This window comes from Erythranthe guttata, chromosome 11, assembly GCF_056151865.1.
Source record: "Erythranthe guttata isolate IM_541 chromosome 11, IM_541, whole genome shotgun sequence".
NCBI lineage: Eukaryota > Viridiplantae > Streptophyta > Magnoliopsida > Lamiales > Phrymaceae > Erythranthe > Erythranthe guttata.
The window spans coordinates 703,743-726,558 of record NC_142543.1 but is presented as its reverse complement, the minus strand read 5'-3'; the positions used below and the strand labels follow the sequence as shown (position 1 = coordinate 726,558).

Genomic DNA, 22,816 nt, shown 5'->3' with positions numbered 1-22,816 from the left:
ATGACCGGGATATAGTTTGACTTCTTTTCTTATGGATGTCGAGAAACTTCTCAACTTTGACTAGGTTTATTTTTTTTAACTTTATTTTGCTCGGCCGCTACGCGTATGTTAATGTGACACCAGAAAATTTATATATGTACTTATTAATTCAAATAACATGGCTTGGGCTTTTAATTAGGCTTAATTGACTCAAATGGGCAAAGTGGGCTATAAAATTTGGGCTTATATTTATATTTTTGAATTTAATTTAAGTGTATTATTATTTTTGGGCCATAGCCCATCATAACCAATAGTAAAAATAATTCTAGAAATTGGTAAAAATAATATCAATACCGTCGCTTCGATTTCAAATGTAATTTTGATAATTTTTCACTCCAAGTTTTGCAAAACCCGAAAAATAGAATTTGCAGTTTTTTGAGTTAGTATTAAAAATCAACTTGAAATATATATTAATCAATAGATACTATCCACAATTTTGATATTTTGAGTTAACTAATATTCTTGCATAACTTAATCATACGACGTTAAATCTGGCTGATGTAAACTGAATTAAAAAGCTAACACCAAGAACTGCAGCTTTTGTTTTTTAAATATTATAAAATCAATCCACATATATGTCAAATCAAATTAGAAATCAAAAGTGTATTAATAAAATTAAAACGACATTTAACAATTCGATTATTCGATTAGATATTTGATACCCTACGTTGACCAGAGATATTTCCAAGGAATTATTTTTGTCTTTTTTGGGATTTTTAATTACACTAAAACGGAATTAAATAAATTAAAAACCAAAAAAAAAGGAAAAAAAGAAAAGAAAAAGAAAAGAGATAAGAAGAAAAAAGGAAACACCCAAAAACACGCAGAAAAAAGTTTCCATATAAAATCAAACCCCAATTATTCACCGCTCGTACTCTTCTCTCTTCGATCGTTGTGGGTGTGGTGCGGGAGGATAACCAAAGAGGAAAATTGAGAAAAGGGTTTTTTCCCTTTTCTCAATTCCCCTTTTCCCTCTCTCTCTCTCTCTCTCTCTCTGCTCTTGCTCGCTGTGGGATGAGTCACCGTATCTACTTTTCATAGTTTTTTTTTTTTAATTGTGTTAGTATCTAGGATTATGGATTTGACTTCCCAATCAGCCGTTGAATCTGGTGCCTTCCTGGGGCGGAAGGCGGCGGCGGAGGAGGTGGTGGAGGATGCGGCGGTGGAGCCGCTGCCGTTCTATGTTTCAGCCGTGGATCCGTTCCTCGTCGAGGCTCTTCAAAACCCTCGTCATCGTTTAACTAGTTAGCTTTTCTTCTTCCCCTTAAAATTTATTTTTAAATTTAGTTCAATTTTGCTTTGATTTTTCTTAATTGTTTATTGGTGGTTTTGTTTGAGATTTGTATCTTGCTATATGTTGTTACTTGTTAGGGTTGGAGCTGATTTGAAGTTTGAATTAGTTTCACTTGGATCTAATGGGATTTGATTCTACGAATGAGTTTCTTCGTTTTATTTAATTATTTTAATTTAGGTGCTAGTTGATGTAGATCCGGATTTGGAAAATGTGAATTATGTACCATTGAGCTTATTGGTCCCTCTGAATTGGCAAACAAAATCGAGGGATACTGAGAACAGAATTTTGATACGGGAGAGCGAATTACTAGAGCTAATATTGATGTATTTGTTTCTTGTTTTATCTCAAAATCTTGTTTGTGTGATGCTTGTGATACTCCGTATTTAGTAACGATTATTTGAATGCTAGAGTTGAAATGCAGGCGAGCATGATCTATAGCTTGAAGAAGAACGTAAAAAAATCACATGTATATAACCATGACTAAGAGAACTATAGTTATGTTACATTCGTTTCTTCTACCGATATATTTCTTTAATTGCTCATAGTAATTTTTTGCTTTGGTTGTTTTTTCCTCAACGTACGTAGAAATCCAAACTTCCAAACTGTCATCTCTTGTTGTCACGTTGCACATTGTGTCGAGGACTGTAAAACCCTTCTACGTGGCTGTTGAGATCTGCACGTGCTTGATATTTGGTTAATTTCTTTATTATGTTTTTGGTAAGTAAATTTATTTCTTACCTTTTTTACTCTATTTATTATTTGTCAGTTCTTCGAATGGAGCTCGATATGCAGAAGTTCCTGCAGAATCCTGATATGCATCAGTTTGAGTTCCCACACTTCCCTACTTCGTATCTTCGTCTTGCAGCCCACCGTGTTGCTCAACACTACGGTTTGCAGACCATGGTTCAGGATAATACAATAGATGCCCAAGGAATCCGGATCTTGGTAATAAAAAGACCCGAGAGTAAGTTTCCTGCAGTTTGTTTATCCGATGTACCAGCCAAGAAGTCAGAAAACGACAAACTTGATCAAATGAAAATTGTCATAAGATCGAGGCCTAAATCTTCCTCAAATGACCCCAATGAACTGGGCCTTAAACGCAGCCCAGTGAGATCTGTAGAAGAGAGGAAAGAGGAGTACGATAGAGCGCGGGCCCGCATCTTCAGTAGTCAAAGTAGTTCCGATTCCGAAGATGCCTTGACTCGTGTTTCTTCTGAAGGGAGGAATTTGAATGTGAATGTAAATGACGATGAAGTTTTGAGGAATTATGGTGTGGATGGTACTTCTAGAGTAGCAATTTTGAGGGACAGGGAGAAAGATCGCACTGACCCTGATTATAATCGCAATTATGTCAGGTACGTGCTTAGAAACTCGGTACTGATTGAGTAACGTATCAGATTAGCAAGATAAATTATTGAATCTTGTGAGATTCCAATTGTATAATTGCACTAACCAAAAATCAAACAAAACGTTTAATTAACTGAAATGTCAAACGTCGTTTTAATTTTACGGTACCATTCCGACCCTAGCTGTGATGGTGACCTTTTCTTTAGTTCGAATTTGGCAAAAGTCAAAAAAAAAAAAGAAAAAAACATTTAGTTCTTTCAGTTGACTTTTTAATTCAACTTGAATTAGGAAGATTAGATGTCGGGTGAGAGAGTTATGAATGAATGAACGAACATTGGCTACACTTTGATGTTTGGAGTTTTTCCAAATTCGAATTGTAACTCATTCACGCAACTCTTTCACCTGGCATCGAATCTAGATGATTCAAGTTGGATTAAAGGCCATTTCAAAGAAGTAAGAACTACAAATTTTGTATTTAAGTTTTGCTAAATTCGGACGGAAAAGGGTCAAAATTACATCTAAAGTCGAAACGGTATAAATAAAATTGAAACAACATTTAGCACATCCCATTAATTAACCATGACTTGTTTTATAAACCAAAGGCTGTTTTGGTAGATTATTGCTATTAATCCATTGCATCACATCTTTTTTCCCTTTTCTGGCATGGTGTAGATATGTTAAGAGCATTCCCGAGACATACAGCTTCAACCAAGGACCATTATTACATATGCCAAAATTCCAGCCTCCATTTGTGCATTACGATTCGTTTGTCCCACAGATGAGTCAGATGCCTGCCCCACAACCCTCGTTTAACTACAGGAGCCCTGTAATGAGCCCTTACTGTGCAATGGGATTGAACCATAGCTCTAGAGATGCCTTGTATGTCCAGTGGCCAACTCAATCCATGATGTATGCTGCACAGTCGTACGATCAACTAAGACATGCCTATTTTCAGGTAGTTCTCAGCTTCCCCGTCTATTTCTCGTTTTCTTAACTGCCATATTGAAATAACCAGTGGATTATATGTTATTCAAGGATACAATTAACGCGTATCTTCTCTTATTAGCTACAGATTTTTATGTTCCCTTTATTTTTTTAAATTAATGATTTGTGTTGGAATTTATAAAGTGATGATTTTATTGCAGGCGCCTACCTGTCAGCAGCCTCTAAGTTTTGATTACTCCCACAATCTCCGGTGATGGCTGCGCAAGTTAGAATCGGGGAATGTCTGTGTTACTTTAGGGAGGTCATTTGTTTAGGTGTATTAGTGTGTTGAAGACAGTTGCCATTTTGTTTTTTGTTTCATTTTTTGTTCTATCAGGTGATTTTGAAACTTCATTTTATGCACAAAAGTAATATTGTTTGTTGGATGACCAGACACATATCTCTATTCAGCTTCTTTGCTATTCTTGATTCTTACTATGTTGTTCTTTATTCGACAAGGCGTTATTATGGTAATGTACCTGCATTAATAGTGATTAGGCCATGCATTATAGCCCATAAAATAGTCGAACATGAGTAACGGGTGCTGTCGAAAGTACAACTTAAGTTCTTGTCGAAAGTATCGTTCAAAAAATCCAGACAGTTATAAAAATTCGCTTCAAAATCAGTTAAAAACCTCAACTCCACAGGAAACAAGGCTACTTCTCATGCTTTCTTGATCGCTTTTCGTCACGAAATTTTATTACATTGTATTCGATACAATCCATCGTACAACTGAACGTCTACTACATAGATCAAACTAACAGAGTGCTACCGAAAACACGATCACACTTCAGACAGATCAAATCAAAATTCACTGACAATAGAGCTTACATAAACACCAACAACAAGAGCAGAATAAAGAAACAAAAACAGTAATCAACCTATAGCATCAAGAACAACAGAGTAAAAAAACACAGCAAATTGACTTGGAACAAAAACTATGTCACTACTTATTACCACCCACCAAAGACTGGATTTTTTTGTTTTTTTCACAATGAAAAGAAGCCGAATTGTTCGACGATTATTAACATAATCAATCTTCACCGGTCGGGAACAAGGTGAGAACTTTCGAGCCATTACTGCTATGTATAGGCGGCATCGCCGTATTCCTCGGCTGCACCTGCTGCTGCTGCGATTGTCTCATAAATGGATTGTCAAATTGATGCCCCCCGTTGGGCGGTGAATTACCGAAATGCCGGAATTGCTGCTGCTGCTGCTGTGGGTACTGGTGGTGGTGGTGGACCACCGGCACAAACGGCATGAAGTGGTGGTCGGAATTCGCCCTACCCGGATGGAGAAAATGGGCCGGCACGGGCGAGCTGGCGAACAAGCGGTCGGTGGCGGCGTCGATGCCGGAGGCGGCGGCGGTGCCTCCGCCTCCGCCGCTGGAGATGCTCTGCATCCGCTTGAGGTAGAGGCGGTACTTCTGGAGATGGCTGGCGACGTTCTCTCTGGTGAGTCCGTCGACGCTCATGAGCTGCATAATGGTTTTGGGGACGGCGTTCTTGATCCCCAAATGGGCGACGGCGTCGACGAATCTCTTGTGCAGCTGTGGGGTCCACACGAGGCGGGGCCGTTTGAGGGTTCTCGCCGGCTCGTCCGACCCGCCTGCTCCGCCTCCGGCTCCGCTCAGCTCCGGGGAGTCGTAATCGGGGGATGAATTGGGCTGGGAGGAGACGGCGGTGGATTCCTGCGGCGGCGGCGGAGGCGGCGTGTGGTGGTGGAGGGTGTTGTGGTGGTGGTGGTGGGGGGTGGGAATGTTGAAAGCGATAGCAAGATCGGGGGTGATTAGGGTTTGGGATAAGGGCATCAGCTCCTCCGGCGACGGCAATTCGTCTTCCCATTTGGAAAACCAATTGGAATCTTCTTCCCTCATCTCCGATTATTAAAAAAATAAATAAATAAAAATCTCGTCTTTAGCAGAAGTTTTGGTATCTCGAAGCTAACAAACAAGGAAAAAAAACCCTTTCATTTTTTTTACAGTTTCAAGATCTTCATAGTTAGAGAGAGAAAGAGAGGAGAGAGAGAGAGAGAGTGGGAGAAAGAACAGTTCTTCTTTTGGTGAAGAAAGATTGTAAGAACGGTTTCGTGTGTGGATCGAGGTGGATCTTGTTTTTTTCTTTTCTTTTTATTTCTTACATTTCAGCTTTTATTAAGGTTATTACTGTAGCCCTTTTATTCTCATTCTTGTGTACATTTTTCTTAGTACAGTTTACATTTTAATCAGTTAAAAACTCTATTCATATTTTCGGTAATATTACGAAAACCCCCCTCATGTTTAGGTAATTACAACCACACCCCTCAACTAAAGATCTTCTTACACGTCCACCCTTATCGTGTCAAATTCAACAAAAACTTGTAGATTCCGTGGAATGTTCTCTAGTTTGTACTCGTTTTGTGTAAAAACATAGTTTCTGATATTTACAAGCCAATTATGATCATCTTGTTTCAAAAATGTGCGAGCTCGAATGCGGTAAAAACGGATACAAACTGTAGAATAGTCTACTAAATTTGACACCGCAAGGGTTGTAATTACACAAACAGAAAGGGTCTTTTCATAATTTGACCGTACCTCAAGGGGGTGTCGGTAATTTACCCAACTATTTATTTACCATCACATCAACATATATAAAATTGCACTATATTTTCAATATCCAATGTTAACTACTAAACACTTAACATCATGAAAATCAAATCCAACACACCATCTCAATTTCAGACACTGATCAAGAAAAAAACAAAATATCTTTATATTTCTTCACACAATTAAAAAATTAAAAAAAATCAAAAAAATCAAAAAATACAATAAAAATCATTTATCAGTAGATAAATGAGTAGCATCCAAAAGAAATTTAGCTGGTGGCAAAACTGCAACACCTCTTCTCTCAGAAGCACAATATTTCTTATATACCCCTCTCAGCTTCTGCTGCTGTGTTTGTACTGCCATCCAATGAAATCTAACCAAAACCTTGGCACAATCCCTAATAAAAACAAACAAATTATTATTACAAAGAAATCGTAAACGACACGTCGAGTAATAAAAATCGAGTCTTTAGAAAAAAATTCTTCTTACGTTATCTGCGCTTCCGTAAAGCCCGTGTGCATTTCGAGCGTCTCGTTCCACAGTGGAGTCGTGTTCAACGTCGCCCTAGCTGCGTACACCGCCGATGCAGCAATCATCGAAGGGCTGTACGTAAGTATCTCATAGTTCATCATTCCCAACTCCGCAAGAAAGTACACCATATTCTCCACCTATCGATAAATTTATTAATTTTCAGACACGGTAATTTTTTTCAATCGTCGGATAATCGATAAAGTAAGTATTCTTACATCCAAGCCTGTCATGGAAGCTTTAATGAACCGGACGAGAAAAACGTAAGGCGTCGGGACAGTCAAATTCCACTCCAGTTCGGCTAAAATCCGTTTCTCCATAGTCAAGACTTGTTTGTTAGTGTAAGTTTTGTCCGAGATAGACACGAGCTCGTTAACCTGTGGGGCCCAAATTTCTTCGTATTTCGAAGCTATAAGCATCGAGCTCATCCCGACTAATTGAAGCTCCTTCATCGGAGTAGTCTTCGAAGCGAGGTATCGATCGATGATGTTAATTGTGAGGTAAAGTGTTTCGGGAGAAAGATCGAATTTTTGGTGTACTTGAACAAGCCAATCGATGAGTATCGCTCTCATTTTCTCGTTTATCTCGGGTTGTATGAACAAGTAACCATGAGCTCTTCCCTCATTCTATATATAACATCATATATAGATACAAAAAATCAGCCCAACATTTGAATAAAAAAAAAATATATATAAAAATAGACGAATTTCGGTTTAATTGCTTATTTCACCTCAGCTGACTTGTAGAACTTGTACATATCTTCGACATATTCGACAACAGCCAAGTCATTGTCCACGTCATCAGCATCAATGTCGACTATCTGAAGAACAGCCTGCGAATCGAAAAAATATAAAATTAAATCATATACGATTTTTTTTTTAATTAATAAAAATCGACAACCGAATTATTCTAACAAAATTGACCTTGCTTCTAGCAGTGAGAGTTGAAGTAAGAGTTGGAGCTTTCTTTTTCAAAGACGACATTTCTTCGACCGGCTTATCGTTTTCGTTGCGAATAATGATAACCGGCTTTTTTGCCTTGTCACCAACTACATTAGAATCGGAGCTACTCTCGATTTTCTCCTCGGGATTAGGTTTGCTAATGACAACAGCTTTCTTTTGTATCGGCTTTTTCGCCACGGCTTTCTTCTCCTGCAGAGCCCCGTTCGGTACCAACAAACTCTGTAAATTCAAACGAATTAATAAAAACACATTATTTCAAAATAAATAAATAAAAAAAACTAAATATAATTAACAAGAACATGTACAAATTTCAAGAAATGAACCTTGTTTTCGATTGCTGTGGTATGTGTATTATTCTCGAGTAACTTAGCACGAAAACCCCTGAAAATTTAAGCACGCCGAAAGAATATAACACATGATCAAGAATCAATAATCACATTCAAGATTAGTTAATTTAATTAATTAATTTTTATTTTTATTTTGTAAGAGATTAGTTGTTACCTTGTAATTGGTCGAGAAACCTGAGGAAGAAGCGGCTTGGCCTCTACACCACCGCGAACTGTTACTACATTCCCTATATCTCCAAGGGCACGGCGGTTCTTCCTCTCCGCCGCCATGTTCTTGGGCTTAATACCTGCCGGAGCTACTGCCTCTCCTGTACGGTACAAAAATTTCATCACAAAAAAACAGAAACCCCAAAACAAAATTTACGAACAAAACGCCGTTTTCGATCCAAAAACTGAATGAAAATCGTTTAATAACAAGCTAGAAAAATAAAAAATCAAGAATCTGATCATAATCGTTTCTTCAATCCGATTCTTGAAAATCAGGCCATTTTCAACGGTAAAAAAAAACCAGACAGAGAATAAACACACACACACACACACACACTCTCACACACACACACGCGCACGCACTTCTATAATCACAGATGAATTTCTGTACCTGCTTTCTGTTGCTGGATCACCTGCCTTGAAGCCATTACTCAAAATCTTTGAAAATAGATTGAACCCTCTGTTTCTCTCTCTATCTCTCTCCCTTTCTCTGTTTCTCTCTCTATCTCTCTCTCTGTTTCTCTGTTTCTCTCTCTATATCTCTCTATCTTTCTGATCTCAGAGAAATAAGCGCCTTCTTGAAGAAGAGGAGTAGTACAAGGCAATTTATATTTTTACTTCTCCAATCTCCAACGGTCTTATTTTGTCTCATTCTGCAGCCGTTGGATAGAAGTAGATCCGACGGTCAATTTATGTTTCCATAAAAAGATCAAAACGCTGCGTTTAGCAGTTGAGCTCCAAATGAATAAATTGTGTGGGCCCATATATATTTATTCTTAATCCTTCAGGCCCAATTCAGAAATGGACAGACATTCGTCGGACTCATTTCCACTGTTGCTAGTCAAAGGGCATTATAGTCTTTTAATCAATAGGGTAAATCCGTCAATTTACATCCCCAAACGTTTCCTTGAAATCTACGTCACACTTTTTTTTGAGCATCCAATAACAGCCGTTAGATTACTGCAATCGCCTGCCATCGAATACCACCCAGAAATAGGAGGGAAAAAATAAGAGCCGTTGATCTCTTTCCACAAATATATAAATTCCCTCTTTGGCTCAACATTTCGTCACTTTCTCACTTCATCGAATCGAGTAGCTATTCTTCACTCCATCGGATCTCCATTTTCCCTGTTCTTCATCTGCAAAATTTAACGGTATACTTCTTCTTCTTCTCCCTCCTTGTTTTTTTTATTTAATGAAAATTTAGATCAATTTGTGATAATCTGCATTTTCTTAATTGTTCTGTTTTTAAGGAATTTTATATTTCGTGGAATTTGAGGTTGCATTTGTCTGTAAATGCTGGTGGATCGTGTTGAATTCGTAGATCGAGATATTTATCGCATATTTCTGGAAGTTTTTCATGGTTTCTGAAGTGATTTAGTGTCGTATTTCCGATTAATGAATGAGGATTAATATGCTAAGTCGACTGTTGCAGAAATCTTCAGATCCAATTGAGATCTGTCAAGTAATTAATATTTGATGTGATTATTAGCAATTTTCTGGCAGAAATCTATGAGTGAACTCAGTTTTTGACTCAGCTATTGTAGTTTAATGCTAGTTTTTACACTCTTCTGGTTATCGACTTGTCGTACGTGTTGGTTTTAACTTTCATACCACAGATTTGGCTGCTTATTAATGACTGTGTGTTATAAATATTTACGATGTAAGAATTCAAGTTAGTACGGGTGTAATTGCGAATTTACGAGACAAAGTCTCAATTTCATTGATAGTTGAACGAAATGCTGTAATTGATTTCTGATATTTTTCTGGAATTACAGGAAAATGAGAGAAATCCTTCACATTCAGGGAGGCCAATGCGGGAACCAGATAGGTTCAAAGTTTTGGGAGGTTGTCTGTGAAGAGCACGGGATAGATCCAACTGGGCGTTATGTTGGTACTTCAGATGTGCAAATCGAGCGTGTCAATGTGTACTACAACGAGGCATCATGCGGCAGATTTGTGCCCCGTGCAGTGCTCATGGATCTTGAGCCTGGAACCATGGACAGTGTTCGAACTGGTCCATACGGTCAGATCTTCAGGCCCGATAATTTTGTTTTCGGTCAGTCTGGTGCTGGAAACAACTGGGCGAAAGGGCACTACACCGAGGGTGCTGAGCTGATTGACTCGGTTCTTGATGTTGTCAGAAAGGAGGCTGAGAATTGTGACTGCCTTCAAGGTAAATTGGATAACATATAAATTTGGATTTTACTAGTTTCTTGCCTCAATTTTCAATGTAATTGTTTTTTTTTAAATTATGCTTCATTTTTGTATGTAGGTTTTCAGGTGTGCCATTCACTTGGTGGAGGAACTGGTTCTGGAATGGGCACCTTGCTCATCTCGAAAATAAGGGAAGAATACCCTGATAGAATGATGTTGACTTTTTCTGTCTTCCCTTCACCCAAGGTTTCGGATACAGTGGTCGAGCCTTATAATGCGACCCTTTCGGTGCATCAGCTTGTTGAGAATGCTGATGAATGCATGGTGCTTGACAATGAAGCTCTGTATGATATTTGCTTTAGGACGCTCAAACTTACCACTCCTAGCTGTGAGTATATTTCATCGATAGTCAATGTCTTTAGGTGTCGTATTGGTTGGGAATTTATTTTTATCTGCTCTGCATCGCTCTTAGTTCTTTTTATTAATTGGTAAACTGATTTATGCTTGAGTTTATATTGGTTCTAGAGAATCACCCGGTGAAAATTTGAATTTTGTTTTTGTTTTTGTTTTTGTTTAATATCTAGTTGGCGATCTCAACCACTTGATTTCTGCAACCATGAGTGGAGTCACATGCTGCCTCCGATTCCCCGGTCAACTCAACTCCGATCTACGAAAGCTAGCAGTCAACCTAATCCCATTCCCCCGTCTGCACTTTTTCATGGTCGGATTCGCCCCTCTCACCTCCCGCGGCTCACAACAATACCGCGCTCTCACCGTACCAGAGCTCACCCAACAAATGTGGGACTCCAAAAACATGATGTGTGCAGCCGACCCCCGCCACGGCCGCTACCTCACCGCCTCCGCCATGTTCAGAGGCAAAATGAGCACAAAAGAAGTAGACGAACAAATGATCAACGTCCAAAACAAGAACTCATCCTATTTCGTGGAGTGGATTCCCAATAACGTGAAATCGAGCGTCTGCGATATTCCACCAAGAGGGCTTTCAATGTCTTCGACATTTATCGGAAACTCGACTTCGATTCAAGAAATGTTTAGGCGAGTGAGCGAGCAGTTCACCGCTATGTTTAGAAGGAAAGCTTTCTTGCATTGGTACACTGGTGAAGGTATGGATGAAATGGAGTTCACCGAGGCAGAGAGTAATATGAACGATCTCGTGTCTGAATACCAGCAGTACCAGGATGCTACAGCGGACGATGAAGGCGAGTACGAGGATGAGGAAGAAGATGGAGTGGAGGACATTTGAAGAATATATAAGATAAGATCTCTTTTTGCCAACTCCCTTTTATCTGATTTCTTGCATTTTATGTGCTTTGTTTTTTTCTTGAGTATGTAATTTGGGAATTTCTTATATCTGTGTTGTTGTTGGTTGTTTTTTCCTGGCTGTGTTTTGATGTGTCTGGAAAACTTGCTTTCTCTCACTTATTGCCATTATGTGTTTTATTACTACATATTAATGTGCTAAACAACATTTGCATTCTGCTGTGAAAGTCTATTGATGTTGGATTGGTAGTGCAGTTTTTAAATCAATTAGTAATCTGAGCTTGAAAATTAAACAATTTAAATGGTTTTTTTTTTCTTTATTTAGATAGAATTAGGGGTGGAATCGGACAAATTGGATAGAAATTAGCATTTTTGAAAGGAAAAAAAATCCAATTTTTTTTTGAAGTGGAAAATTAATTTCAATTTCGTTCCAAGAAAATCAGAAAATCAGAATTTTGGAAATTGGATCGAAAAAACTTGTTCAAAAAATTGAAATTCCGATTATGTCCGGATCGGGATTGGCATAATTCCAAAATTCCAAATTTTTAGTCATCTTTAATACAAAATGCATAATTTTTTTGATATTATAAGTGCAATGTTTTGGAAATTAAAATTGAATCGAACATCGGAATCTATGTTCCAATTCCGTTCCGAAAATGAATCAGAAAAATAGGAATCGGAACCTTTCTGAAAACTAGAAAATATTGGATCAAAATAAGTGGAATTCGAAATTTCCGTTCCAATTTTCACCCCGGATCCAATAGTATACCAATTGACTAATTTACTATTGTAAATTATTTGGCGTTCGTAGTGGTGGTAGGTTGATCTTTGCACTATGTTTGGGCTTTGTTCGGCTTCTTAAACTGTTGATGGGCTGTTCTATAGGCCCATTAATCTTAATAATAATTATATCAATTTTAAGTTCATTATGGATTATTATTTATTACTATAGTCAATAGAACATTTGCTTCAACCACTCCTAATTACAAAAAGAAAAATTAAATAAACAAATCAAAATAGAACACGTGCTTGGTGTCCATGTCGGCAAGACCCAATAAATAACATGTGATTATTTGTAGGGTCACACAAATACAAAAGTCAAAGTATATGTGATAATGTAGATTTGTTAAAGTCAAAAGGTGTCGTGTAAAGATTCTATGTGGTAAAAAATATGTAGGCATTCATTTTAGTTTACTTTGTAATATAATATAATCAATGTTATAATCATAAAAAAAAAGACCATAGTATTAAGAAATCAGTGCAGCACACAAAAAGCAAATGAATCCATTATTGATGATGGAAGACAGCAAACTTGGAACCACTATGGTAGTAGTACTCATGGAGCCCGCATGGGTGTAGCTCAACTGGTTCCGGAGGTGGTAAGTTGGTGCAAGGTCCTAGGATCGAATCCTGGCAGCCGCAGTGTGGGAATTTCAACTTCAATGAGTTGGTTCCTTGTGGGCACCAGGTCCGGGTCCGCTACCTTAACGGGCCGTTGAGTTACCATGATTTACATTCCTCCATCAATCCTTGTCGGGCCAAGGGATGGGGGCCCTGGGGGCGAGGGATTTCGCCTTTTGGTGCAAGTAGTACTCATGGATTTGTTACTCTTACCTTTTCTTCATTTAGGGGCAATTTGCTAAATACTCCTCACCACTAATATCCTTTAAAATCAGGGTATTCATATTTTCGCATTTTGTTTAAAAATTCTCGGACAACTTAGTTATAGAGTTTGATTAGAAAATAATTATTTTAAACTGAAAATACATTATTATTCTCCGACTTATCCGTCCTTAGAACCACATTCACTAAAAATATTATGGCATTTTATCCATTCTTTCGCCTCTCCTCATTAGTTCCATGCCGTCGACTGCCTAATTTCCGCTCAAATATTACTGAAAAAAAGTTACGTTCATCTAAAACAAATTCTCCATCTAAGGTGTCTATTTTCAGTCTAAACAGTCTATTCTTAAGACCACCACAATTCTATTGTGTAGTTTATTGCAATACAATAAAGTGTGAAATACATAATTACATGAAATCAAAATTATGTAACATAGGAGATTGGAAGGGAGAGTTGTTACTTGTTTTAGTTGAAGAGAATAAGGATAAACATGGTACCCAACCCTTATCCATTTACAATATCAAAGTGGAGATTTGACAACAAATAAGATAAGACAATACAAAAACACTTGCACAAAAATCATTACCTAACATTATATATTTCCAAGCCTCAAATTCTATTTACTAAAAAATCCTTTTATTTTTTTATAATTTCATCCATCCTTCATAATTTGTAGATTTTTGCATTAACAATCTTTTCTAAAGGATCGGTGCAAGAAATTTACAAACTGGAAAGGTGTATGTTATTTCTAAAAAATGATGGGTCTTTTTTGTAAATAGACTTTACCTCAGGGATATGGTTGTAATTAAGACTTTATTTTTTAATGTTTTAGGAGATAAAATAAAATAAAAGATAATATGGTCCACCTTATTTTGTCTGGTCTACCGTCCACCTAATTTTATATTTTCGGACTAGATTCTAATATTTCATCTTCAAGAGAATGCACATTGTTATTTTCTTTTAATCATCCTCACTTTTATAATCATTAAAATGATGTCCTATTGCCAGCTTTTAGTTACAATTAAGTTGAAGTTTTTTTAGAAACGACAAAATAAAATAAGAAAGAAAAAAGAAAAAAAGTATGGCAATAAAGAAATACAGTTGAATAGTAGAGTAAAAGCTACCTTTTTTTAGTACCCTTTTGTTCATGCATCAACATTCAATACTAATTCTTCACAAATAATTCAGCCAAATGTGGGGTCAAAACTTTGCAGACCTTTGAACAAATCCAAAAAAAATATATTCATAATTGGTTTATATTATGCTACATCGGGTGAAATACACCAGATATATCGATTATTCATATACACACACCCACGTTGGTGTGTGTAAATCAACGGTAAATATCGAATAAATCATGTATGACGAGTTTTGTCTATAAAATATTGGAATACTTCTTCACTCAATTTCATTAAACTTATTAATCACTATTGAGTAATTACATAAATGTCTATGTTATAAGTTACAATTAAGTTAATTATCAACTAATAAATTGCTACATCTGTTCTGAATTAAACAATACCGCCAAAGAAAATCGATCAATCGACCGGAATTATCAATTCCCGTGACTAAATTAATCCGAAATATAGTCAAACTCGACAATTATTTGGAACTACATTCAGCAATTACGTAATCTATTGTTGCGAGGCCTCGTATGTTGGTTCTTCTTCTGAAGATTCTGCTTCGGGAGATCGTTCAACTCCACTACTTGTATTGTTCTCTGCTTCTTGGCTGTTGTTTCGGAAATATTATAACTCGAATCAAATTTAACGCCATAATCGTCACACTTAATAAACTATCATTGATTTTAATTTATTTTTTTTGGCGAAATTTTGCTAAATTTCAAAGATAAGGCAAACTAACCGTTCGCAATTTCCATGTATCGCTCCTGTAGTTTCCTCTTGGCACCCTCTAATTTCGTCTGAACCGAATCCTCATTGCTAAAATTTAATTTCTAAAACAAGAAATTTTTTTATAGCCGTAAGATTAATAATCGAAGTAGCAACTACAAAATACCGATATTTTTGTATTCAATAGTCAATACTCACCGCCTGCTGATGATTAGGAACCGGTTTCTTCTGCACTGCGTCTCCATCGGATTTTTGCTGTACCTTCGATTGCAAAGCTACTTTTGGTCTACCTGGACCAGATTCTCCATTGTGGGGCCCACTCGGTTTAACGGGGCGAACTTGTTTGTTCAATACAGATTCTTCGATGCTTCGCTCTCTGCCATTTTCTCGGTTCTTGTCGAATTCCCCACTGTTTTGCGGATCTGAAACAATATTCCAACCATAAATCATAAACCTTCTTTTCGCTTTTCTTCTTAGTGGGGAATTCGAATAAAGAACCGAATGGCAAAAAGTCGAAGCGAAAAAACAGAGTATAAAGTTCAAGGAATAGTCAAGGATCAAGATCAAGAATCTCACTTCCATTATCATCAATGCCATCAAAGAACTTTGTGGATCACGATCGAGGAACAATAAGAAAAAGGAAATTTACGTCAGCCCATTAAGAAAAAAGATTCCAAAGTTGCTCAACTTTTTTATAAACGAGAAAGAGAATATAATAACACCTTAGAAAACTCCATTGAAGTGGGAGTAGCAAAGAAAGCTCCTTCATCCAACGGGGGAGATGGAAGCCCTGCTTCTTCTTCCTCTTGTTGAACGGCCGATGTTTTCCCACATTCTGTTGTAACATCTGCACCTTCCAAATACGATTAATTCGTTAATGTCAATTTTAGCAAATTTTACGTTGCTATAAAAACAAAACTTCGAGTCATAAAAAAATACCCGATGTGGCTGCTTTAGCATCAGCCCACGCATCATCAACCATGCTTTTCCAATCCCTACATTTCCGAGCAAAGGATCAGATTACGGCACCAACAAAAATATTAAAATTAAAATAACTTAATTTAAAGATTATTCACTACACGAGAATAAAGCAACGAATGAAATTACTCGAACAGATTAAGATCAAGATTCGTGCTATCAAAGCCGTTCTTTTTAGGCTAATATTTCTCGAGAAATCTAAGAGAATATACATTATACCAAGTCAAATTAACTTCATTATCAAACAACATATACTTTTTTTAGAATTTCGAAACGAGAAACGTACTTGACCAATGTCTTAACAAGATTCCGAATTTCCAGCGATTTATGCTTCCGTAGACTGTTAACGGTTTTTCCAATCCCCGTTACCTGAATTCGATAACAAAACCATCAGTTCCGAATAATCACAAAATGTAGATCAAATAGCTAACAATTAATTAGCTTCTAAGACAAATTAAACACCACTAATCACCTTCAAAATCTCGACCGACAAACGCATCAACTGAAGTCTCCTTAGTGAATCGAACAACGCTTCATCAGACTGTCGATAAAAGAACAGAACATATTGAATTAATCTATCAATAATTTCAATACTAAGAACCAAACAGCAATGAATGAATGATAAAACATGCCTCTTGTTCACTTCTCTCAATAATTTCTTTGATCCTTACAACTTCTTCGAATAACTGATTCTCCTCATCGATCAAATCCGTCAGTAAAACGACGTCGTCGTCTCCATAACTGTTGTCGCTAATCTGATTCACATTCATTACCATAACCTCTCTGTGATAATCATCGTCTTCGTCGTAATTCCCAGCGCCGTTCACTTTGCTCTCCGTTGTCCCACTTTTGAGCTGATTATCATCGCAATCGCCGCCGCCGCCGCTTTTGGTTGAACCGACGGCGGCGCACGGCGGCACCGACAATTCGATTCTGTCGCAGCCGAAGCACTTGGTGGATTTGCAAGTGAAGAGCATCTCGGCGATTCGGTCCCGATTCAACTTGAAATCGTAGGGGAAATCGGAAGCGGCGACAATGATCGCGTGCTCGATTATACTGAATATATCGGAATTCGCCCCCCTGAAATAATCCCTCCACTTATCGAGAAGAGCCGCCGGGGTGTTGGCCGCCATGGCGAATAGGGGAAGAAGAGGAATCAAGCTAGAATTTTTTTGCCTAATCGGAGAAAGGGTTTTGAACTTTTGGAGTATGCTTGTTGGAAAATCAAAGGGGGAAAATCCAGAGGAAAAGGTTTGTGTGCGGCTAATTGAGGGAAATTCGGACGAGAGAAAAAGAAAAAGCGACTGACTATATATATTCTCTCTCTCTCTCTCTCTCTCTCTAAATTCTTTCTCTCTCTAGAATACGATACAATGATTCGTTGTAGGATTTTGTTTTAACCCTTTTTTCCGGGTTTCCGTGGGGTTAAAGATATATAATATTTATTTTTCTTCATTTTATTTTTAGGTTTATTATTTATGATTTTATTTTGTATAATAATATTTTCATTGTATATATTTGAAAACAAACTATTGGGTAAAATAGCAATTACCTGGCGGTTTGAACTTTGTGGATGTAACCCTTGTATTTTCAATATAGTTATGACTTATGATCCCTTTAATTTAAGCACAATATAGTTATGACTAGGGGTGTAAACGAGCCGAGCTCGCCTCTTTTGGCTGGCTCGAGCTCGAGCTCGAGTTTATTTTGTCGAGCTCGAGCTCGAGCCCATTGTCTTTTTTTTTTTTTTTTTAATATTTTTTTAATTATTATTTTATTATTAAAAATTATTTAAAAAAATAAAAAATAAAAACTAAATTGTAATTATATATATTTTTAATATTTGTATTTATTTCTATAATATTTTACATTATTATACATTATTTAAATAAAAATAACATATAAAAAATAAAAAAAATAATAATAAATCCGGCTCGCGAGCCGGCTCGCGAGCTCATGAACAACTAAAAACCGGCTCGAGCTCGGCTCATCAGAAAGCTCGAGCTCGCGAGCTCGAGCTCGAAAATCTCGAGTCCGAGTTCGAGCTTTTTACGAGCCGGCTCTTCGAGCTCACGAGTCGGCTCGGCTCGTTTACACCCCTAGTTATGACTAATAAAAATTATATCTTCCTCTAATGAACATGATTATTTACCGAGTGGAATAACATAGGAGTTATGTACTTGTATTGATAGTACAAGAGGGTCATGTGTGCAAAAAAACTCAAACCAGAGTGGAATAACATAGGAGTTATGTACTTGTATTGATAGTACAAGAGGGTCATGTGTGCAAAAAAACTCAAACCACAGGGGGGGTTAAGTGTTATTTATCCAAAACTATTTTATGAGATGTTTATATGTTTATAAGTGGAATATAGGGTTGTCTACGGTATCCAATTTCTGGCGGAAGGCATAACGAAAAATTCCGATTAACGTAATATGGATGTTCTGTTTCGGTCGACTTCGCTGGATTGGACAAAAGCAGTGCTCAAGTCGTCAAAACACGAGTTTTGTTATTGCGACTGGAATCGCATTGTTACCATGTCTCGACTCATTAAAAGGATTCACGTTTGCTCTTGAGGTGTATTAGAGATATATTAGAAGCTAATTGACCTAATACGTGGGTCGGGTTCGGGCCGGGTTCGGCGAAAGGGTTTATGTACGGTTGGCCAAGGTGGTGTGATGAACCAAAATACAATTATATATAATAAAAAAAAAAAAAATCTCAGAGTGTAAAATAATTTGGAACCAAAAAATTCCATAAACCAACAAATGTAATTTAACTGTGGTCTGTATTAAACGACACCGTTTCATATTGTTCACAGGCAAAAAATGCTAATACACCAATGGAACAGTCACATTCCATCAGTATACATCAAAGCATACAACTTCACAACCCAAAAAATAACTCAAAAAACATTAGGGTTCTTTTTGGTATTTTGCAATTATCAGATACCACTTCAAAAAACAAGACAAACTCTTGTCCAAAATGTTAAGTTATCAAAAATCAAGACTCACAAGTTCATCAAGGCACTGAGATCTTCTCTATTAATCTCCCTCTGTTCCTTTTGCCCCCGTTTCCCGAAAGCTTTCTTCGCCAACACTCTCTTCTTTTCCTGCAATTGCAATATTCTTTCCTCTATAGTATCTTTCGCAATCAACCTCACAATCTTTACATCGTCTTTTTGACCGATCCTATGAACTCTGTCCATAGCCTGTTCTTCAACCCCAGGATTCCACCACGGTTCCATTAAATAAACCGTCGAAGCAGCTGTAAGATTTATTCCCGCATTTGAAGCTTTTAAACTCGCAAGCAAGATCGTGGGCCCCACTGGAGCTGGCACTCCAAAGTCTTTAATCACTTGTGCTCTCTTTTTAGCGTTCATCGAACCGTCTAGGCGAATCACGTTAAAACCAGCTTCTTTCAATGGCTCTTCGAGTAAAAGAAGCATTTTTCGGAATTGAGAGAAGATGACTGATTTAGAAGATGGCCTTGCTTCTCTTGCTGCAGAGAGGAGTTTTAAGAGTGCGGTAACTTTGGATGATAATCTTGACGAAGAACCCTTTTCGGTAGTAGATGAGTGACAAGATTCTGGAGGGGCTTTGAAGAGGTCGGATTCGGAAAGTGGGTGGCGGCACATTGGACAACAGGGTTTTGTTCGTTTGATTGTTTTAAGGATGCAGGATTCGCAGAAAATGTGAGCACAGCATGTGATTATGATGTCTGTGGGTGGAGATATGCAGATTGGACAGTCGAAATCTTCTCCATCTTGTAACACTAAAAGCAATTTCTGCAGCAATGTTGGGTTGTTCGCCACATCTGCATAGATTCCATCAGTATCAATCAATCACACGTAAAAAAATAAAAAATCAACATAAATAAGTAAACAAACTAAAATACAATGACACAGAGTATAATGTAATCAAATCTGAGAGGGTACCTTCGATTTGGCTTGAAGGAAGTAGAGCTCTGAGATCTGCTGGGCAGAGGGACAAATCACTGCAAATTTGACGAAGCCTTAAAAGTATACTAAGAACATTAGAATAGTTTTTGACAACACTTTCATCGGAAATGTAGTTTTTAACAATTTTGCCGGCCTCATCTTCCATCTGATCATAAACCTTGCGCTCTTCTTCGTGGAGGTTCACGAGAAAGGTCTCGATGATTTTAGTTGGCAGACCAACCATGGCTTTATCTTTTGTTCTCCTCAAAGATATAGTTGCCATAAGAACCTGAAAGCCCAACGCATAGGAATATATTGTGATATCATAGATACATATCTAAAGGGCAGATTAGAGAGATTAAGTCTTGATCTTCTTCTTTTTTCTGTTCTCGAACTTGTACAGCATAACATTTTGGGAAAAGGAAAACATTAAACAAAAGTACGAATAAGAAAGTGTCGATCTCAAATACTAAAGATGGTTTCATGTGAACTGACCTGCAGCCGAGAGATACCGTTCTCATCTCCTTGAGTAAGTGGGCGTTGTATCAGACTATTCCAAAGGCTTTTCATTGAAAGGGGTTCAAACTTGAGAAAAGCCACCAAGGAAAACAAATCAAAAGAGTTATTTTGCACGGGTGTCCCTGTAACAGCCCATCTACGCTTAGCTTTCAGATTAGTGACCGCTCGACTTTGTTGAGTGTTTACATTCTTAATCACGTGGGCCTCATCCAATATAACTCGTCTCCACTCAATCTTCTTAATGGGAGATCCTTCACAAGATTCTTCACTAGCTAGTGTACTGTATGTTGTCAGTACAATATCGTGCTTCCCAAGCTCTGTCGCATCTTTAGTCCGTTCACCATAGTACATGTACACCTTAAAAGTGCCTTGTCTTGTGTGTTCTTCTAACTGTGTTATCCATGACGAAAAGACAGAAGGGGGACAAACAATTAGTGTTGTCTTTGGCTCCAAAACAGAGGATTCACCCAAGGCGGGCCTTTTTCCCATTTCCTTAGCATTAAGATCCTCGGTTTTTCTCTTTTTTCTTGAATTATCAGCCTTTCTGCTCCCTCTTCCCCTCTTTGATTTTTTATCAAGAATTGGATTATATTCCTCTTCACCCAATTCCTCCTCATCTTCACCATTAATATTCCCGGATGATTGTCCGAGATGAGCCCATTTATCAAGAGCAATCAATGAGAGCAATGTAAGAGTTTTGCCCAAGCCCATGTCATCTGCAAAAATGCCACCTTGCAAAGGATCGGGTCTTGTATCAGTCTGGAAATTGGTCAACTCATTGACATACACCCCGTTTTTTTCTTCCCAAAAAGGAGGCAGATCGCATGAATTTTCCCTACTAACTAACCATCCCAGTCCTTCCTTCTGATGAGAAAAAAGCTCTGATTTTATCATGTCTTTTGGTGGGTCCAACGCCTCCGATACCCCTTGCTTACCAACTTTCATGTCCAACAGTTTGAATATCTCATCGACACTCTTCTCCCCAAGAGTACTTTTTGTCTCTTTTACAGCCATTGCCTCTGATAATGTGAAAGAAGCATTATTATCCGCAATTAACTGCAGCCCGCCTCCCGCAATGGCCAACTTTACTCTCTCAAATTCCTCTATCCTAGCAAAAATGTGAACTTGACAGGGCATCTTGAATCTACTTCCCTTGCCTGGTGGTTTTGGGACAATACCTGTCACACACTCGACACATGTTAAAGTCAAACAAGAACTGAATAGAGAAGGAGAAAACGAACCTTTAAGCTCAACGATAAGTGATAGCTCAAGTTCAGATACCAACATATAGCAAGAGTACAGTCACTTCAGGGTAAAAAAGTTACGAGACCAAAAGGTGTGATTTTCTATTCACCCCATCAATCTTCACACACATAATGCAAACCAACCCACTCCAAATCCATCGTGAATATGGCACCGAAATAACAATTTTACCACATGCCCTTAAATAAACATAAAATGATCGAATTAAGAAGAATTGGAACAAACAATCAGTGAACCTCATCCATTAAATCCTAATTCCATTCCAAATTCACCAGTAATCGAAGCTCACAGACACTCAGAAAAAGTGCAATCGCAAAAATTAATTTCCTAAAAAGGAAAAAAAAATTAAACAATCAAAATAAACCCACACAAAATCAAATGAAAAGTAAAAACAAAGCACCTTCAACGGTAATCAAACCACCGTCGATCAGAGGGGACAACACAGAGGCGGCGGAGCGCTCGACGTGGCCCACCTGAACCGACCTCATGTTCAGAACTTTGATAGCGTTCTCGTCGTATGGGTTCAACTCCTCCCGGACCAACCCCACGATTTCCCGGCCGCTGATGATTCCTTCGTAGTGGCGGAGCCCCACCACATTGACAATCACAAAGCCGACGAGAAATGTTTCAACCGGAGACGACGGCCACCGGTCCAAGCTCATGAACGCCTCCACTGGGTCCTGCTGATCTTCAGATTCCGATTCAATTTCCACCATTTGTTTTCTGCGGGCAGCTGGTTTTCGATCCTGATTTCGATTTCGAGGTTTAATTTTGATTTTTGGAGAGGGTTTTGAAGAGGGGATTTTTGTAGGGTTTTGATTTTGATTTTTCTCTTCTCCAATCCGAACGGTTAGTTTTTGGAGAAAATAAGGTTTTGAAAAAAGGGAATAAGGCGGGTCTAGAAAGGGACTG

At 37.9% G+C, this 22,816-nt stretch overlaps 6 protein-coding genes across 7 annotated transcripts; 2 read left to right on the top strand and 4 right to left on the bottom strand.

The window, feature by feature from the left end:
* The first annotated feature begins 798 nt into the window (after window positions 1–798).
* LOC105976691 (uncharacterized) lies at window positions 799–4,099 on the top strand. The gene is made up of 4 exons (XM_013001949.2): window positions 799–1,283; window positions 2,100–2,688; window positions 3,353–3,635; window positions 3,826–4,099. Exons 1-4 carry the CDS (start codon window positions 1,115–1,117, stop codon window positions 3,877–3,879), a joined length of 1,095 nt encoding a protein of 364 aa, XP_012857403.1. The 5' UTR covers window positions 799–1,114; the 3' UTR covers window positions 3,880–4,099.
* A 234-nt stretch (window positions 4,100–4,333) lies between these two features.
* LOC105976751 (transcription factor MYBC1) lies at window positions 4,334–5,862 on the bottom strand. The gene has a single exon (XM_013002014.2). The coding sequence runs from the start codon at window positions 5,538–5,540 to the stop codon at window positions 4,698–4,700; it is 843 nt and encodes a 280-aa protein (XP_012857468.2). The 5' UTR covers window positions 5,541–5,862; the 3' UTR covers window positions 4,334–4,697.
* A 405-nt stretch (window positions 5,863–6,267) lies between these two features.
* LOC105976767 (G2/mitotic-specific cyclin S13-7) lies at window positions 6,268–8,960 on the bottom strand. Its single transcript, XM_013002032.2, has 8 exons — window positions 8,684–8,960; window positions 8,240–8,393; window positions 8,062–8,119; window positions 7,700–7,957; window positions 7,507–7,608; window positions 6,995–7,402; window positions 6,738–6,916; window positions 6,268–6,645 (listed from the first exon to the last, which is right to left on the bottom strand). Exons 1-8 carry the CDS (start codon window positions 8,718–8,720, stop codon window positions 6,477–6,479), a joined length of 1,365 nt encoding a protein of 454 aa, XP_012857486.2. The 5' UTR covers window positions 8,721–8,960; the 3' UTR covers window positions 6,268–6,476.
* Window positions 8,961–9,236: 276 nt separating this feature from the next.
* Window positions 9,237–11,916, top strand: LOC105976670 (tubulin beta-5 chain). Its single transcript, XM_013001925.2, has 4 exons — window positions 9,237–9,446; window positions 10,071–10,468; window positions 10,568–10,837; window positions 11,034–11,916. Exons 2-4 carry the CDS (start codon window positions 10,075–10,077, stop codon window positions 11,711–11,713), a joined length of 1,344 nt encoding a protein of 447 aa, XP_012857379.1. The 5' UTR covers window positions 9,237–9,446; window positions 10,071–10,074; the 3' UTR covers window positions 11,714–11,916.
* A 2,835-nt stretch (window positions 11,917–14,751) lies between these two features.
* Window positions 14,752–17,580, bottom strand: LOC105976734 (putative mediator of RNA polymerase II transcription subunit 26b). Of its 2 annotated transcripts, none has more exons than XM_013001994.2 (9): window positions 16,815–17,580; window positions 16,655–16,723; window positions 16,469–16,551; window positions 16,144–16,199; window positions 15,927–16,051; window positions 15,781–15,808; window positions 15,403–15,626; window positions 15,218–15,308; window positions 14,752–15,085 (listed from the first exon to the last, which is right to left on the bottom strand). In XM_013001994.2, exons 1-9 carry the CDS (start codon window positions 17,313–17,315, stop codon window positions 14,973–14,975), a joined length of 1,290 nt encoding a protein of 429 aa, XP_012857448.1. In that variant the 5' UTR covers window positions 17,316–17,580; the 3' UTR covers window positions 14,752–14,972. The 2 variants fall into 2 exon arrangements, with proteins under 2 accessions (XP_012857448.1, XP_088681865.1); XM_088825739.1 differs by having other exon boundaries at window positions 15,927–16,057; window positions 16,815–17,527.
* A 1,373-nt stretch (window positions 17,581–18,953) lies between these two features.
* LOC105976717 (DNA/RNA helicase protein) lies at window positions 18,954–22,808 on the bottom strand. The gene is made up of 4 exons (XM_013001979.2): window positions 22,305–22,808; window positions 20,618–21,819; window positions 20,120–20,411; window positions 18,954–19,998 (listed from the first exon to the last, which is right to left on the bottom strand). The coding sequence occupies exons 1-4, from the start codon at window positions 22,618–22,620 to the stop codon at window positions 19,193–19,195; spliced, it is 2,616 nt and encodes an 871-aa protein (XP_012857433.1). The 5' UTR covers window positions 22,621–22,808; the 3' UTR covers window positions 18,954–19,192.
* Between the last annotated feature and the right edge of the window lie 8 nt (window positions 22,809–22,816).

Excerpts from the sequence above, each read along its gene's own strand:
- LOC105976767 (XM_013002032.2), bottom strand. The coding sequence starts at position 8,720 with ATGGCTTCAAGGCAGGTGATCCAGCAACAGAAAGCAG. Across the intron at positions 8,394-8,683 it reads GATCCAGCAACAGAAAGCAG|GAGAGGCAGTAGCTCCGGCA; the intron begins GTACAGAAATTC and ends TGTACCGTACAG. Across the intron at positions 7,958-8,061 it reads CCACAGCAATCGAAAACAAG|AGTTTGTTGGTACCGAACGG; the intron begins GTTCATTTCTTG and ends TTGAATTTACAG.
- LOC105976691 (XM_013001949.2), top strand. The coding sequence starts at position 1,115 with ATGGATTTGACTTCCCAATCAGCCGTTGAATCTGGTGCCTTCCTGGGG. Across the intron at positions 1,284-2,099 it reads CCCTCGTCATCGTTTAACTA|TTCTTCGAATGGAGCTCGAT; the intron begins GTTAGCTTTTCT and ends ATTATTTGTCAG. Across the intron at positions 3,636-3,825 it reads TAAGACATGCCTATTTTCAG|GCGCCTACCTGTCAGCAGCC; the intron begins GTAGTTCTCAGC and ends ATTTTATTGCAG.
- LOC105976717 (XM_013001979.2), bottom strand. The coding sequence starts at position 22,620 with ATGGTGGAAATTGAATCGGAATCTGAAGATCAGCAGGACCCAGTGGAG. Across the intron at positions 21,820-22,304 it reads TGGTTTGATTACCGTTGAAG|GTATTGTCCCAAAACCACCA; the intron begins GTGCTTTGTTTT and ends AGTGTGTGACAG. Across the intron at positions 19,999-20,119 it reads TCCTTCAAGCCAAATCGAAG|ATGTGGCGAACAACCCAACA; the intron begins GTACCCTCTCAG and ends GAATCTATGCAG.
- LOC105976670 (XM_013001925.2), top strand. The coding sequence starts at position 10,075 with ATGAGAGAAATCCTTCACATTCAGGGAGGCCAATGCGGGAACCAGATA. Across the intron at positions 10,469-10,567 it reads GAATTGTGACTGCCTTCAAG|GTTTTCAGGTGTGCCATTCA; the intron begins GTAAATTGGATA and ends TTTTGTATGTAG. Across the intron at positions 10,838-11,033 it reads CAAACTTACCACTCCTAGCT|TTGGCGATCTCAACCACTTG; the intron begins GTGAGTATATTT and ends TTTAATATCTAG.
- LOC105976734 (XM_088825739.1), bottom strand. The coding sequence starts at position 17,315 with ATGGCGGCCAACACCCCGGCGGCTCTTCTCGATAAGTGGAGGGATTAT. Across the intron at positions 16,724-16,814 it reads TTGAGAGAAGTGAACAAGAG|TCTGATGAAGCGTTGTTCGA; the intron begins GCATGTTTTATC and ends TTTTATCGACAG. Across the intron at positions 16,552-16,654 it reads TGTCGGTCGAGATTTTGAAG|GTAACGGGGATTGGAAAAAC; the intron begins GTGATTAGTGGT and ends TATCGAATTCAG.
- LOC105976751 (XM_013002014.2), bottom strand. The coding sequence starts at position 5,540 with ATGAGGGAAGAAGATTCCAATTGGTTTTCCAAATGGGAAGACGAATTG.